The 17,662-nt window shown below is 39.3% G+C and overlaps 1 protein-coding gene across 1 annotated transcript in view; it reads left to right on the top strand.

Moving 5' to 3' along the window:
* The window catches only part of NEK10 (NIMA related kinase 10), a 250,365-nt gene that overhangs the window by 136,602 nt on the left and 96,101 nt on the right, over window positions 1-17,662 (top strand). The window contains exons 24-26 of the mRNA XM_053600397.1: window positions 7,295-7,424; window positions 7,957-8,027; window positions 16,194-16,407. Of these exons, the coding sequence (XP_053456372.1) occupies window positions 7,295-7,424; window positions 7,957-8,027; window positions 16,194-16,407 (415 nt within the window). The remainder of the gene's footprint in view (window positions 1-7,294; window positions 7,425-7,956; window positions 8,028-16,193; window positions 16,408-17,662) is intronic.

Genomic DNA, 17,662 nt, shown 5'->3' with positions numbered 1-17,662 from the left:
AGATAATCATAGTTGTGTATATGTATAGGTACAATGTGAAGTTTAGGTATTTGTACACTATGTGGGGTGGTGACAAAAAGCCAATGAACACATCCATCACTTCAGAAAGGCAAAGCCAGCATGATGTCACTTGTGTGTTGAATCTGAAAAGCTGACCTCATGGAAGTGGAGTAGTTTGAGGTATGAGAGGCCTCTCTAAAACTTGGTCCCCTGTGACCACCTCCCCTTACCCTCCTCTGCAACCCGCTGGCCTACTCTACTCTAGGTCAATTCAGCAATTGTGGCTTGACTGCCCCACATGCTTTCTCACTGGCTATACCTGAGGTCTCCTTGTCAACCACTGGCAACACCTTATTTCTTTGTCTGCAGTGGTGAATCTTTGGGCTGACAGGATGCAGGATGCTTTCAAGAGGAAAATAATTAACCACCTAGTTAGCCCCTGCCAGCCCTGGCCCTAATCAGAGGGAGAGGCTGAGGTCTTCCCCTCTCTTCAGCCGCCCACCCTGAAGAAAGTTGTCTCTATGCTTAGGGGCAGTGCTGGGTCTGGGTATCATCTCCAGACTGAGTATGGCCCTGGCAGTAGTGTGGGTCCTCTGGTGTCCTGTATCCCATGGCCTTCTTTGTGGGCAGCTCTGTGTATGGCCTCAGTCTGTTTCACCCAGAATTAATCAACTGGTCTTTCATACTCTGGTGGAGGGTGGGACTCTTCCTAGGGTCAACTGTAAAGAATTTCTGCAGAAATGTTTGAGAAATTTAAAGGTGTTTCACACACATGATGTCGTTTCTCATCCCCTCCCAAGTCTGTTGTTTCTCATCCCTCTCACAAAATGGGAGGGTATCAGCCCTCATGATATAGAGGACGAGCCCAAGGCTCCACACCTCTACCTCCCGTCCATCATACTCTTGCTGCAGGAGGATTTCTGGGGCAGAAAAACGGGGCACAAAAGGTGGCTAACTTCTTGCCCTTTGTAAATGTGGCAAAACCAAAGTCAGCTATTTCACAGTGTCTTTGGCATTCAGTAAGAAATTGTGGGACTTCGGGTCACGGTGGACAATGTGTTGTTCAGAGCAATACTTATGGCAGACAGGATCTGGTGAAACATGACTTGGGCCTCCTCTTCCTACCTGCGGCCATTTCTCAAAATGCATCCGTAAAGGTCTTTGCCACTAGAGTGCTCTGTTATTAAATACAGGGTGTCTTTGGTGTCAGCAACATCCAACAGCTTCAGGATGATTCAGGGCCGTCAGGGTTGAGCTTGGAGATGATTTTGATCACCACATTTGTCCCAGTTGGAAGGTGCTGGGCCAGCATCATCCTGGCAAAGCTGCCACAGTCAATTATTCTGAGTAGTTTGTAACCTCCAAGGACCTCCTCGTCAGAAGATTTAGAGGCCAGGCCCCACTCCATGGTTATCTAACTAACCTAACTTTATAAACTATAATAAGTAACGAATGAACATCTACACTAAATAGGCTGACCGTAGGTGACCACAGGTCACCAAAAGGCAGCTTCCTGGGCTATCAGGACCAAAGACGTAGGCCCAGACCAGGCCTCATGTCGGTTTCATCCTCAATGGCTCTTCATGAGGTCAGAGCAAGAATCAGCCCATCATGATGAGGATAACCCACCATGGGTTAATTAACCTTTTTTTTTTGGTTGTAGGAACATTTTTTTATTTAAAGAAAATTTGTTTTTGTGGGTTACAGAGATTGATATTTAATTTATTAGAATTTAAACCTGGCCAAGTGTAGTGGCTCATGCTTGTAATCCTAGCACTTTGGGAGCCTGAGGCAGGGAAGATCGCTGGAGCTCAGGAGTTCAAGACCAGTGTAAGCAAGAGTGAGATCCTGTCTCTACTAAAAATAGAAAATTTAGCTGGGCATTGTGTCAGCCACCGATAGTCCCTGCTACTTGGGAAGCTGAGGCATGAGGAGTATTTGAGCCCAAGAGTTTGAGGTTGCTGTGAGCTATGATGATGCTATACCACTCAATCCCAGGGAGACAGAGTAAGACTCTGTCTCAAAATTAAAAAAAAAAAGAAAAAAGAATTTTAACCTGTACAATGTTTCACTACCCTTTTTACCTATATTTTGAAAATCTGTACACTTTTAAACACCTCATAATGTGTATACTTGAAATATTCACTTTTTTCTTCTCCTTCTTCTTTTTGGAAAGGGGAGGAATTTGCTTTTATTCAGAGTGTCTGGTCCCCTTTAGAGGGTGCTTTGTGCTGTTATGAGCTGAACCCACCCTCTGCTCCTCCTGCAGAGACCCCTGGCTAACTTATACCCTTGCTCTTTAACTCTCTCCTCATCATTCTTTGAAGAACTTGAAATAATCCATTTCATATGGAACTGTAAAAAACCTTGAAGAGCAATGCAATTCTAAGAAATAAAGATAAATCTGAAAGCATCACATTATCAGACTTCAGGTTATGCCACAAATCTATAGTGATCAAAACATGGTACTAATATAAAAATAAAAAACATAGAGATTAAACCAGATTCATAGTGCCATCTGATCTTTGATAAACCAAGCAAAAGCATTCACTGTGGAAAAGAATCTTTATTTAATAAGTGCTGGAAGTATTGGTTAGCCACATGGAAAAAGCTGAAACTGGCTATACCTCTCACCACTTAAAAATATTGACTCACACTGGGTAAAAGATTTAAATCTAATACATAAAATCATAAAAAACTTTAGAAGAAGGCATGGGGAAAACTCTTGAGGATATCAGCCTAGGGAAAGATTTTATGAAGAAGACCTTCCTGGCAATTGCAGCAACAGCAAATAAATAAACATGATCTGATTGAGCTAAAAAGCTTCTGTACAGCTAAGGACACAACAACTAAAGCAAACAGACAACCTTAAGAATGGGACAGATATTCACAAGTTATCAATCTGACAAAGGGCTAATAACCAGAATTTTCAGAGAACTCAAAATAATCAACAAGACAAGAGCAAACAATCTCTTTTAACACTGGGCAAGAGACATGAACAGAACTTTCTCCCAAGAATACATACAAATGGTAGACAAACATATGTCAAAATGTTCATCTCCTTAATCATCACAGAAATGCAAATCAAAATCATCTTGAAAGATCACCAAACACCAGTGAGAATAGCCCACATCGCAAAGTCCCAAAGCTGCAGATGCTGATGTGCGTGTGGAGGGAAGAGAACACTTATACACTGTTGGTGAGATTGCAAACTAACGCAGCTTCTTTGGAAAAAAGTATGAAGATTCCTCAAAAGTATGAAGATTCCTCAAAGAACTTTCATTTTATCGCCGAATCTCATTGCTAGTATCTACCAAGAAGAAAATAATCTTTTTACCATAAGGACATTCGCACTCACATATTTATAGCTGTTCAATTCACCAAGTTATGGAAATAACCTAAGTGCCCATCAACGCAGTAAAGGATAAGTAAACTGTGGTATGTGTGTACCGTGGATTGCTATTCAGCCATAAAGAAAAATGGAGATTTTACATCCTGTGTATTTACCTGGATGGATCTGGAGAACATCTTCCTAAGTAATGTATCACAAGAATGGAAAAGCAAGTAGCCAACATGTTCAATACTAATATGAAATAAGTAGATGAACAACTACACATCCACATGAGAGAAAAACACAATTAAATTCAAGAAAGAGAAGGAGGAGGAAAAGGGAACGTAAGAGAAGAGAGGGGGTTTGGTAAGCTCTCACCGAAGGGGCACAGCGTAGGGGTACATGGCACCCCTGCTGGGTGAAGGGCTCAGCTACAACTGGGACTTCACCCAACAAATGCAAACAACGTAATCTAAGCATACGTACCCTTATATTAATCTGAAAAAAAAAAGATAAAGTAGCTATAAATAGAAAAATATATAATGTCTCCAAATGCCACTTCCAAGGTGCCTCATCATATTGTCAATGAGATACTTTTTCATTGATAGTTTTTCAGTTATCTGCCAAAGTCTTAATTTCTTCTCCAGTTGCTCAGACTTTTTGACTGCTCCAACCCTAGTATTCTTTCTGCTCATTGGAGGTCAATGTAAACTAGTTATTATAAACTCCTACTTGTCAGATGTTATAAATTATCTTTTAAGGAGAGAAGTACCATTTGGAGGGTTAAATTTGGGTGTGAGTCACTAGTATGATAATGGTGGACTGGACGCACAGGAATTAGGGACAAATCTATGGTGGCTGATGGGGTGGAAACGTTGAATCTTAATACCAGGAAGTTTCCCTGCGTTGCAGCATAGTTAGTCCTACATCTTGCAGATTAAGAAAAAGCTCCCCTGGCACATACATATATTTAAAAGGATTGCTTGAAGTGACTAGGTTTGAAGTGCAAATGGCAGCAGAGGTGGATGTAGAAAAATAAATAGCAATGTTTGCCTCAGGAAGTGTCGTGGGGGCAAACACAGGCTGTAAGAGCTCTCTCTCCCAGGGAAATGGCTCTCTTCCTGCTGCAGATGCTCTGGCCTTTGCCCTGCAGGGATGCCGACTCTTTTATACAGCTTAGAAACAGCCCTTGAAATTTGACGCAGTAAGAGCATTGTTGACATGGGATGAGAGCTCAGCTCTCATTTATAAAATAGGCAAATCATTCACAGGGTCCACTGATGTAATGCTACTTAAATCAGTGTTTTGTGACAGTGTCCGCCCAGGATGCGGCAGTGTCTGTGTGCACCTGAGGGGCACCGGGAATAGAGAGTAGATCAGAGAGTTTTAAGCACCTGGTTTCAACAGAAGCCTTGGGTTGAGTGAAGGAAAGAAGTGTCAGTGTCTGGGATCTGAGAGGGAAGAAGGGACTGAGTCCACGCCAGACCTTCTTTACTAATCTAGGTCTGTTTTCTTATAGCATTTATCACTTACTAAAATACTACATATAATTTATATTATTGTGCTTTATTTTTTTTTCTGTGCTCCCTGTCCTTTAATGGAAGGTAAACAGCATAAAGGCAGGTGTTTTTGTTGGTGTATTCCAAGTAGGAGAGTGACTTGTATTTTGGAAGTGCTTAGTAATATTTATTTAATGAATGGAAAAAAAAAAAATTAGTGTTTCAAGAAGTAAGTCTAGTATAGACTGAATGTTTGTATTCCTCCAAAATTCATATATTGAAGTCCTACCCTCCAGTATGATGGTATTAGGAAATGTGGCCTATTGTAGGTGATCAGATGATGAGGTGATCAGATTAATCCCATCTCACCAATGGGATTAATGCTTGTAAAGAAAGGAACACCAAAAAACTGTTGAGAAAAAAATTGAAAGCTGGCCTCCAAAGAAGTGCAGGTTTTAGCAATTGAGAGTGAAAGCACATGAAAGATAAGAATGGAAAAGGGATGTGAGGGGAGGTGGGTGGAGTACTCGAAGCCTCTGTTTCATGATCTTTTGGAAAAATGAAGCAAATCTTCCGAGTTCTCAGTAAAAGGAAATATGAGGAATTCGTCTGTGGAGACCCAGACATTTTTTTCTGTTGAGGACATTATTTCTTGTTAAGATGTTTTTTAAATTTTAAATGTAAACAGTTGATGGGGGTACAACAGGGAATAGTTTTTATGTACTTAGAACCATGGAAGCCCTGGAAATCTCAGCCTAAATTTCTTAATACTGTACTATTGAACTCAAAAACACTAAATATGAAAATGCTTAGCTGAGAGACCGAGAGAGCACACTTTCCTCTGCAAATACACACTATAAATCCTCATCAAGAACAGCTATCTCTTTATTCTTCTTTTCCTTCTTCTTCTTCTTTATTTTTTTCCTGAGACAGAGTCTCTCTCTGTCACTTGGACATACACCACCAAACTTGGCTAATTTTTCTTATATTTTGTAGAGACAAGGTCTTGCTAAGTTGCCCCGAGTGCTTTCAAACTTCTGGCATCAAGCAGTGCTCCAGCCTTGGCTTTCCAAAGTGCTGGGCTTACAGATGTGAGCCACTATCCCCAGGTCTTTGATTATTCCTAATAGTCAATACTGATTTGTACCTACCCTGATGGCTTTGATGTGAATTTATAAGTTTCTTTATGCCTTACCTACTGTGAAAACTGACTGTTAATCCTTATTCCATTAATTTAGAGGGCTAAGCACAGATCTGAGCACGTACTATAGAACTGCATTATCACTACATCATTTGGATGTGTGTGTATTGAGTGCTTCTAGCAGTTTGTTTTTCATTCAATAAGTACAATAGTGGAAACTACTATTTGTATAAAAAAATCCAAGGGAGCTATATCCCCTCCACATAAATAAAATTAAGTTTCTAAACGCATAAACTTGCACAGATTACTTCATTTAAATGTTAAATTGAATGACTAAAAACATTTGTACCCCTGTAATACTTTGAGATTAAAAAAAAGAAAGAAAAACCTAAAATTTCTCCACATTAGAATATGTTCTCTCCTAATAATTTTTTTTTTGGGGGGGGGATTTCTTTTCATTAAAAGAATGGTGTGATGATTTCAGAAGAGGTGAGCATGGAGATTTTGTCACTTCCTGTAACATATTGAAATATGGTCTTCCCCTTACTTCATATTTTAGAGTTAAATAGCAAAGAGGAAGCGGCTGTTAGCAGTATTTTATGTAATAATGCCACATACTACTCACCACATCTTGTGGCACTCAACAATAAGCGTTCATCCTCAGATCACAGGTCTATGCGTCTGGTTCTCCTCCAGGCTGCAGGTTTGTGAGTTGTCTGGGCCAGATTGGTCCCATGGGCCCAGGCTGTAAGTGTAGGAAGCTACCTGGGATTATTCCTTCTCCTCGTAGTAGACAGAAGCTCCTAGAAGGACAAAAGTTAGCACTCCATAGCTGTTAAGACCAAGGCTCTGCTATGGCATGCTAACATTTCCACATTGCACTGGTCAAAGCAAGAAAACACAGTCAAAACCAAAGCAAAACCAAAGGCAGAAGTATATAACAAAGTATATAAGTATATAACTGCCCAGCAAGAGGTTACAACAGAGATGGGGATGAATATAAGCTCTGGAGCAGTAAAGAACTGGGACCAACAATTCCATCTATCACAGAGGGGTTGTTGTTTGTGGAAATAACCACATCCTTGGACACAAGTAGGTAACGTTGATATGATTTAGTGACTGGAATTGCTTGCTTTTTGCTTCCTGATTCATATGAAGCTGGGAGATTTCAAAGATACTTTTAAAATATGCTTACTTGAAATAGTGATAAAGAGTTTCAGATGCTTTAAAAAAATAACTCCAACTTCAGCTTGAAAATTAGATCTTCCTTCTGTGCTAATTCTCCCTTCCTTAGCCTTTATTAATATGCTTATTTTGCTTCAGCCCTGAGGTACTGAAGAGTGAGCCCTATGGGGAGAAGGCTGACGTCTGGGCAGCAGGTTGCATCCTTTATCAGATGGCAACTCTGAATCCTCCCTTCTATAGCACCAACATGCTGTCTTTGGCCACAAAAGTAAGCAATGCTGGGTGATGAAAGGGCTTCATGTTGCTAGAAGCACCGTTCCTTTTCTTCTTAAACAGACCTTTGTAATCTTTATATTACGGTCAACTAAAAGCAGGCACTGTTTTGTTAACTTCATGATACAACTTATTTTCCCCCTTCTTTCTAAATGTATATCCCGTGCTATGACATATTTCCCTTTATAATTATCTTCATTTATTTTATAAAATTACAAAAATAAATACATCAAATTATTTTTGCTTTTTTATTGTTCATCAGTTTGGACTACTCACAATCCAGCATCTTATATTTTCCCACACATCATTTTATTATGAATCTAAGGTTAAATTTTAACTCCGCTCGGAGAATAACAGTTCTGTGCTCAGAAACTGTTTAATTGGTGTTAAATTTTTATTTGGTGGCTTGTTCTTATTTCTGACTAAAATTTGCTTAGTTAGTAATTCTCATGTTATGACCAAGTAAAACTACTCAAAGATACCGATGGCCCCTTTATTTCCATGACTCCAGTCTCTTTGTTTCACAGATAGTGGAAGCCGTCTATGAACCAGTGCCAGAAGGTATCTACTCTGAAAAAGTGACAGACACCATTGGCAGGTAATTAGTTTCACAACTTCGATCATGTAGGGACAATTGAGAAATATTCCATATTTATGAAAATTCACTATTTGTGGATAAATATTCACAAGAGGAAGGGTCCTCAAATAATCCAAATGGAGAAAAATGTGCATCATCAGTGATAGTAACTGTTTGGAAGCCACTAAAGTGACCAAGAAGAAATAGTAAGTTCATTCAAAATACTGCGCAACCATTAGAAGGATTATTTGGAAAGCCTTCTATTGAGCTATAACATACATACATATGACATGAAGCTAACTAAGACAAACAAGATGTCAGTCTGTCTGCAACTATGACAAAACCCAGACAAGTATGCACAAAAAAGGAAAAAAGGACAAGAACACATGAAACTGAGAAAAGTCATGTTACATGGTAAAATTGCAGTTACTTTTTCACTTCTATCTTTAAATTGGTACTGTGCTTTGTAATTTTTCAAAGAAAATCAGAATAATATAGCAGGAGTTTAGTGAAATATCATTATCCACATATAAGTTCTAAGTTCCACATATAAGTGCTAAAGTTCTGGTCAATCCCTCCTGGCCCCACGGCGCCAACCCTGCTGACCTCTCACCCGTGCCTCCTGCTCCGTCCTGCTCCCTCTGCCCCAGCCACATGGACCTCTCACTCATCCTGGCCTGCACCCTCCTTTGCCCTTACAGTCCCCCTTTCCTGGAGCCCTTGATCCTCAGATGTATGCATAGCACAGGCCTTCACTCCCTCTGCTCTCTGGTGTGATGTCCCCGTAATCGAGGAGCCTGCTCTGTCGACCTGCCTCAGCACTTCAGCCCCCTCATCTGCTTTATCAAGCCCACAGTACCCACCTCTCCTGACATTTGATATATACATGTACAGACATACTTTTTATTTATTTCTGTCTTTTCCCCACCAAAATGTAAATTCAAGAGCAGGGTCTTGGTCAGTTTAGTTCATAGCCATTTAGTGGCCAGGGCAGGGCCTGGCACAAAGTAGAGCCTTAATAAATGTTGGTTGTTTCAGTAAGTGACTCTTGTTTATCTGGTTGATTAATACTTCTGGACCATTTTAGGTACTTATGTTGCCCAAGGATTATTTCTCTATTCCATCAAGCTAAGTCAAATCCCTTGTATTCTGGATTGTAGAAACCCTGTAGAAACCCATTCTTCTTCCCAAGTCTCTTTAAAGCTCATTTTGAAATCTGTTCTAGCACTTAGCCCTTATGAAATATTATAGATTTATTATTGTGGCTGTGCCCCTTTCCCATTGATTTCTCCTCCCAGCTCATTGTTTGTACTAATACTTACTCTACACCAAATCCTGCAAATGGCAGGATTTTACCTTGAACTTTTCCTTCTTTGGCATAATACTGACCTACAGTCTTAGGAACTTCAGGGTTTAGAGACAGGCTTAGCTGGGGCTGCATCCTGTAAACTGCTGACTCTGAACACGTCATCTGACCATTATTTCTGCATCTCTGTTTCCTTATCTAGTAAAACAGGGATCATTAATGCCATCAATCTCATCACCCTGATGTGATGATTATACTAAGTACCATACGCAAATCCCTTAGCATGGGGCTTGGCAAATGGCAAATATTTGAGTAATTTTGGCAATTATCAGTGTTAATATTATGGGAAATGAGCTGAAACCTCTCTCTAAATCATCTGAATTCCACATATACTAGACCATGTCCTGTTGCTAATGAATTCAGACAAATGTATTTAAACTGGTCTCTACAATTTATTCCTGTTCTCTGTTTTCTATACTTTGGAAAGCAAATAATAGTAACTGCTTGATGGGCGTGTTCTGAAGCTTGAATAAGATAATGCTTCTGATACACTTAGCACAGTACCCAGCATGTAGTAAGACCTCCATAAAATAAGGTATTGTTATTAATAATGATATTATGTTATTTATAGTAGTAAGTATATAAAACAAATTACGATATGTGATAAAAAGCAGTAAAGGGGACAATGACAGATTACACAAGGCCTGGCCTAGCGTGGGGATTTGGGAAAAGTTTCTCTGGAGAAAGGACAGCATCTGTGAAGGCTTTTCTGAGGAAATGAGTTTGTTAATTTGAGGAACACAGAGAAAGTGGAGGTGAAGTATGTTCAATAAAGGAGAGAAGAGCCAGCAAATGATTCAGGGTTGGGGAGGGTGACATGGACCAGATAGACTAGGTTCTTTCAGCTACATGGAGGGTTCTGAATTTTTATCTGGAGTGCTGAATAGAGGACTGAGGGTTATTGGCAGCCTTGACGGGAGTGAAAGCGGGAAGAAGAGCAGTTCCACTTGCCCCCCCTTGGGGGTGATGATGACTTGGATGAAGTGGGGGCAGAAAGAAGTGGGATTTTTTTCTATAGAAGGCTGGAATGTGAGTCTGTTTATTTGAGGGTGCAATTGTAAGAGGATTCAAAAATACTTCTGTTAACTGGGAAAATGGAATAACATTGGAACTATGAAAAGAATTGCATTTGTTTGGTGGAGCTTCAGATAATAGAGCCAAGACCAAGGGGTAGAAATTCTGAGGAGGCCAAGGTCAGCTCACCATTAGAAAATGTTTGTCCGAATTAAAGATGTCCACAGTGGATGAGGCTCCTGGGCGGGAGGCAGTGAGGAGGTCAGGAGTTCACTCTCACTGGAATGCTTCAGAGGATGATCACCTATAGGGAACCTCAGATTAAATGTTTCTGTGGTTGCTTTTCAATGCAAATAGCAAGATGCCATAAATTTATAACTATAAATTAAGATTAGAGGGTGCATTCTGTTACAAATCTATTTTCATCTGAAGTTATTCAAGGCTCCTCATTGTCTGAGTTTGCATTTCACATAAAGTTTCATCTTTGGAAAATTGGACATAAAATCAAAATCAGTCATGAGTTACCTGCAAGTTCGTATTTAATTTTCATTGGATTTTTAGTATTGGAAAAAAATTAAGTTCTAAAAGATTTAGGGAACAAATTCAGATTTCCTATTTTCTTAGTTTCCTATTTTCTGTAAGAAATTGATAAAGCCCAAAGTGTTCTTAATGATCATTTATGACTCAGCAAAGCATCGGCTCAGAAGCAATCCCTGGTAATTTGATAGAGCCTTTGAAATATAAGACAACTACTGATGAGAAAGATTACTGTGATCGTTCTTAAACTATGTATTGTTCTAATCGATATGTCTTCTTTCTTCCCTTTTAGCGTCTTCTCATTTTCAGTTTCTGCATCCTTGTCTAGCAGAGCTCACACAGTTTGCATTCTAATGTGCAGCATCTTTCCTTATTCCTATTTGCTCACATGGTATACAAGCACATTTGTTATCAAAACTTTTCTTTCTCAGTAGGCATTTAAATGGGGAGAATAACTTAGCAACCCTGAAGAGTTTGGGATAGAAAACAAATATATTTTGTCATTCTGCCCAGTATCAGCATTACTATTTTTACTTACCAGTACACTGTTAACAGAGTATTGTCTGTTTACTTTTTTAAAAGGAAGAACATTTCCTTTTATGCACAGCATATTCCAATTGCCTTATTTTTCTCTCTCTGTGCCTGGTTGCATAAGCTGTCTGGGGCTTTGTTTCAGAGGCAGTCATGACCACTAACAAAGTTCCTTGGGGTAGCTGTAAGGACAAATGAGTCTTTATATTTTTCATCTTACTTTTAACTCTTTGTTTCTTAAAACCTAAGATGAATACCATAGAATATTCTCTTCCCCTCATTCTTTCTATCCAGTCTCTCAGATTGGAGGGGGGGACAAAGTAGGTTGGGTGAGAGGAACATCCCAGATTTTTTCTAGAGCCAGATTTTGTGCCTGTTCGATGAGAGAATCATTGGTAGACAATCTTAAGCATGTATTATGACTCTAATTTAGTTGCTCTTAAGAATTTCTCTGGGCCGGGTGTGGTGTCTCACACCTGTAACCCCAGCACATGGGAGACAGAGGCGAGTAGATTGCCTGAGCTCACAGGTTTGAGACCAGCCTGAGCCAGAGGAAGACCCCATCTCTAAAAATAGCTGGGTGTTCTGGTGGACGCCTGTAGTCCCAGCTACTTGGGAGGCTGAGGCAAGAGAATCGCTTAAGCCCAGAAGTTTGAGGTTGCTATGAGTTGTGACACCACAGCACTCTAACTCTACCAAGGGTGACAAAGTGAGACTCTGTCTCAAAAAAAAAAAAAAAAAAAAAAGAAAGAAAGAAAAAAAGAATTTCTGTAAAATATCTAAGCCAGGGAATCATTTCAGGGCAATGAAGTTCATCTGGAACTTCTGGTAGGAGAAGTTCCTAATGAGTCCAAAAGTCTGTGACCAAATATTTGGGTTATGAGTAGGTAAATTCTTTAGATATTTGGCTGAGGCTTTTTCTTTTCTTTTTTTTTCGTTTATTTCTTGATTTAATTATTTGCTGAGTATCTGTCAGGACCCAGATCCATTTTATCAATACATGCTGGGGAGATCAGAGTGAAGGAGACATATGTGCTTCCCCTTAAGAAGTTTCCAGTCTAGTGCTGGAACAGATCATTGCAATATACTAATTATAGTAGTTTTAAGTACCTAAATGCAATGAGAACAAACAAAAGTGGAACAGGAAGTCTGAGGGCAGTCCAAAATCTTCCTGATGGAGACTGTAAAAAGAATGGGATTTCAACAAGCACATGGCTTATGGTGGCTGGGAAAGAGCAGATACCATCAGCAGAAATTAGAAACATCAAACAGGTGGAATGAATAAGCAAAGAAATGGGGGCAGAGGAGAGCCAAGTGCTGTTTGGGGAGGTACAGGTCGGAGCGTTGGGTGTGTTGCTGAGGGAGTGGACAGAGTGGACAGGGGTGAAGGCTAGTTTGAGAAAGATTGTGTGTGGCATTCTGGAAATTTTAATTTTCTCCTGTTGGGCCATCAGAAGCTATTGAGGAATTTTAAGTAGGGAATGATGTAGCAAGAGTTAGGAATATTCTGGTGGCAGTTTACAGTACAGATCAGAGGGCGCCAAGAAATGAGCATGACATTTAGGAGGCGCTTTCAGTAATACAAGCAAGTGACAGTATAACAGAGCTATGGCTATAGGATTAAAGGGGAAAGGTATGGATTCAAGAAATATTTAGATGTCAGGCATCACAGAACTTGGTGTTTGTTAAATGTGGGAAGGGGTGGAGGAGAAGTGAGGATTTTCTTTTCAATTTTTTGAACTTTTGCAATACAGAAATTGTTTTATTTTTTATTTTTTTTACACTTGATTTTTTTAATGGATGATTTTGAACAGAAATTGTTTTATTTAATCACCATATCACTTTGATGAGGTAGATACTATGATTATCCCTTGTAACAGGTGAGCTCTCTGAGACATAGAAGGTATGTGATTCCCCCAAGATGAGCACTTGTAACAAATAAACTGGGATTTAAGGCCCAGCAGTCTGACCCACAGCCCGCATGCCTGGTTATGATGCTGAAGTGTGTCTTCCTCATGGTATCTTTTCCAGTGATGGCAAATAGAGACCAGGAGTCACCTTGAGTGCGATGACCAAATGCCAGGAGAAGAGGTCATTCCAGCTCCCTTTTGCCATAAAAGTAGCTTACACTGCTCTTTTGATTTAAAAAAAAAAGCTCAACTGATAATTCAGCTACTAATAGTACCTTGATTCAGCTTAAACATCTGCAGTCTAAGAATTTAGAATATCTGTTCAAATGAAAGGCTAAGATGCTAGGGGTTTGTTTAGTTGGTTATTTTTTCTGACCTGGCCGTCATAATCAACTCTAGGTCAACAAAGTATGTTTAGCAGGTTTAACCGATTTTGCTAATTAAGTAAAGGTAGCTAAAGAACTTGATTCAATTGGAAAGTAAAAATTCAACAACTTCTTTTGTGAGCAAAAATAATAAACTGGAATGTAAGTATCTTATTGCCACACATGTGCCTATGACTAGTGCAGGGCCCGTGTGCTCATATGGTCCTGTGCTTGGGGTTTAAGTCTCTTCATTTCCAAGTACAAATCCAAATATAAAATTATTAAGAATGTCGATTGGAGGTGGGGTTGAGACCCCACTGAGTTACCCACTTGAATGCATTCTGTTGCTATTAGCCCACTTAAGGATGGCCTCTTCTTTGCAATTCAATTGACATTCTTAATAATTTTATATTTGGATTTGTGCTTGGAAATGAAGTCTAACGAGACAAGAAGCATGTTCTGGGGGATTGGAGCCTCAGCTTGTGCATCATCCCTGCAGCTCCCACCTCCCTGGCATGGGTTTTCAGCCATTGACTTCCTGGTGCCTTCAGTTCCCACCTTGCTCCACCTCCAATGCCCTGCTGATGCCTTGTATCTGGCACTGCAATTGGGTGGTGTCATAAAAGGACTCTGACTCTCCTCCCTTGTGGGGGGAGCAGGTGCTCTACTGCATCTTTGGGTGGAGCAAAGAAGCGGCCATCCTTAATTGGGCTAACAGCAACAGAATGCATTCAGTGTGTGGCTCAGTGGGGTCTCATCCCCACCTCCAATCAGGTATATCTTGTGAGCATGGAGGATGTAATCTCATCTATCATCAGTTGGGACACTGTCCAGTAGTAAGGGGAGATTGACTTCCCCACTCCCCACTGGAGCCCCCCCATTTTCATTTTGCACTAGGCACCCCACAAATTATGTAGCTGTCTTGTCTCCACAGTCTCCCACCTTACTCTGTATATAATAAATGCATAGAGTGAACTTTGTGTATGTGAATTCAACAGATGTATATGTAGCTGTCATATCCAAAGTACAAGCCCACTGCCTTAGAACTTAAAAGATAAAGCGATGTCTTAAAACCTTAGTAAAGCTCTGGTATTTTACTTAGGTTTAAAAGTAAAAGTAAAAGTAAAAGTAATAATTAGTAAATTATTATTTAGAGTCTTATTTTGATTTCTGTTATGAAAAATAATTGTGTGCTAATATGCTTAAACCTTGCCCAGAGACATCAGTATAGGTGAAAATCGTATTAACTAGGAGTTTTTAAATCTACCAATCATCTTGATAATTGGTTCCACGGGCATATTGAGTAGCCTTCTATTAGTGTTTTGCTGGGACAAGAACAATGCTCCCTTTAGTGTGCTGATTAATATTTTCTACCTCTAAAATCATAGAAAATACTGACATACAATGTGTCAAATTAGCTACTTTAAAAAAATATTAACACTGTTAAAGAAAATAAAAATGGAAGCCACAGTTTAGATATATTCCAAGGGCACCTGCCTGTAATCACATAATAAAAACTGAAGTCATCCAATTTACAACTATAATGTATCCATACAAATTAAAAAAAACCTTATTCTAACTTCCTTGAAATTCTATCTCATCATAAATGAAACACAAAATGTAAGCTTTACATCCTTGTCATGATTCAGTGACATTAAACCAATCAGTGATGGACAAATCAGCTTACTCTGTTTGCCTTAAAAAGAATGATAATGCATAAAAGCCAATCATAAAATAGATAAAATACTTCTTCCTTTATGCTTTATAAACTGTGCTGTAACTGTTGTGAAGTGAGCTTTTGCTCATTCTCAATTCAACATCCCCTGGTTTATGAAGTGATCTTTTGTGTGCACAGTAAGCTTCTACAATTTGAAAATTTGATCTGAGTTTATTTTTGACACTACAAACATCTTAAACCTCTAAGTAACTGGGTTTTATTCTACATTTATGATTTCACACTGTGTAAGATTCTCAGTAATCCAATGCTGCTAGTATATTGCCAATATACAGCTGGAAAAGAACAAAAGATTGTGACTCCCTGAAACTATCCAACTTTTTGGTGCATCAAGGGTGGTCATCAAGGCCTACATTACTGGAATCTGTCTGTGTTTCACTGATTAATGAGCTAGCAGTGATTTCAGAAGGCAGCCAACCCACACAGAAGACGATGACTCCATCTGCCTATCCTGACGCCTGAGAGCAGCTTTAAGCTCAGCCTGTAATGCATGTCTTCCTGCCCAGGTGCAAAGAGAACAGCGCTGCCTCCCTGTCCTTCCCTAACTTTCCATATCCTTTTAGAGAAGTCTTGTACCCAAAGCTCTACTTTAAATCCATCTTATCCCAGGTTCTCTTGGGTGCAAGTACCATATGCACAGTGGAGTTTAACCTTTATGCTTTACTCCTTTTGATGGGCTTGTAACATTGACCAGAGTATGTGTATTATGATTAGCTTTTCTTTTCTTAGGTGCCTCACTCCTGATGCAGAAGCTCGTCCAGATATCGTAGAAGTCAGTTCAATGATATCAGATGTTATGATGAAATATTTAGATGACTTATCTACATCCCAACTCGCCTTGGAGAAGAAGCTGGAACGGGAACGGAGGCGCACACAAAGGTATTTCATGGAAGCCAACCGGAATGCTGTCACATGTCATCACGAGCTGGCTCTGCTATCTCACGTAAGTACAAATCTTTCAATCATTTCATAATGCACACTAATAAGCTGTCTGATATTGTTCATGCTTGTTTTAAGGAAAATTCAACTCTAATTAGGAAAATATTTATTACATGTAATATCTCAATGCCTTCTACTTACATATTTACCTCTGTTTCTGTATTTTTTTTTTTTTTTAAGAGAGAGAGTCTCACTTTGTCACCCTTGGTAGGGTGCCATGGCATCACAGCTCACAGCAACCTCCAGCTCTTGGGCTTTGGTGATTCTCTTGCCTCAGCCTCCCGAGTAGCTGGGACTACAGGTGCCCACCACAATACCTAGCTATTATTTCTGTATCTTATAAATAAAATTAATGCAATAAACTGACCTTCTAAAATACCAATCCATAATTTATTGTACATTGCAAAACCAGAGGTATCAAAAAGTTCTCTTAACAGTTCTTTAAATTATATTCTTTGTAGAATTAGCAGTGAATGCTTATATTTAATTTCTTCAGCAATCTGATCGTACCTTTTGGGAATATGGATGAAAATGTGAGTCAATTCAGAAAAGGAAATAACATTTGACCTAAAAATTTTTCTTATTGGTCTGTATATTACTTTCATTGGTAATAATGTTGCCATGCTTCAAATCACAATATGTCTTTTTATTTTTCTTGCCAATAACCTTTGGATTGTTTTGATATTTAAGTATCTTTCTGAACATCTCTTGGAAAAAAAGAATGCCAAAGCTACAGATTTCCACATGTGCAAGTGATGGTGCCAGTGATGCTCTTGTTGCTATTAATTTTCATTCTTTGTTGTCTTTGTCATAATAATTATCCATGATCCATTATTTGCTCATGCTCCGGGCCAGCAGGAATCCATCTGATTAGGGGACTTTCAATCCAGTGAATGTTCTTTTGTCCTGGTGATGGGGCCCAAGGCGATAAGATCATAAAGCTTATTCTTGGTTATTAAATTCCTTCCTGGAATCTTAAGGACCTGCTCTATTTCAGCTTGGGAAGTTATATAAGAAGTTGGTCTCACAAAGGCAGCTGTTGAAAAGTAGCATTTCCAGTGAACTTTCTAAAAGAAGGAAAACACAAGTGTTTAGTGGTTTTGTCTTAAGGTACTGGGAATCCAGAAGTTGAAGATACAATTTAGTTTTCTTTGGGGAGGAAACTCTTTATCTTCATTGCCTTAAATGTTGAGCCAAGCTGTGATTTTGCAGAACAATCTATGATGATTATTTAAGTAACAGGTTTATGTTTAGGAGCA

Source organism: Nycticebus coucang, chromosome 8, assembly GCF_027406575.1.
Source record: "Nycticebus coucang isolate mNycCou1 chromosome 8, mNycCou1.pri, whole genome shotgun sequence".
Lineage (NCBI taxonomy): Eukaryota > Metazoa > Chordata > Mammalia > Primates > Lorisidae > Nycticebus > Nycticebus coucang.
The sequence above is the reverse complement of the archived record's forward strand: the minus strand, read 5'-3'. Positions and strand labels throughout refer to the sequence as shown.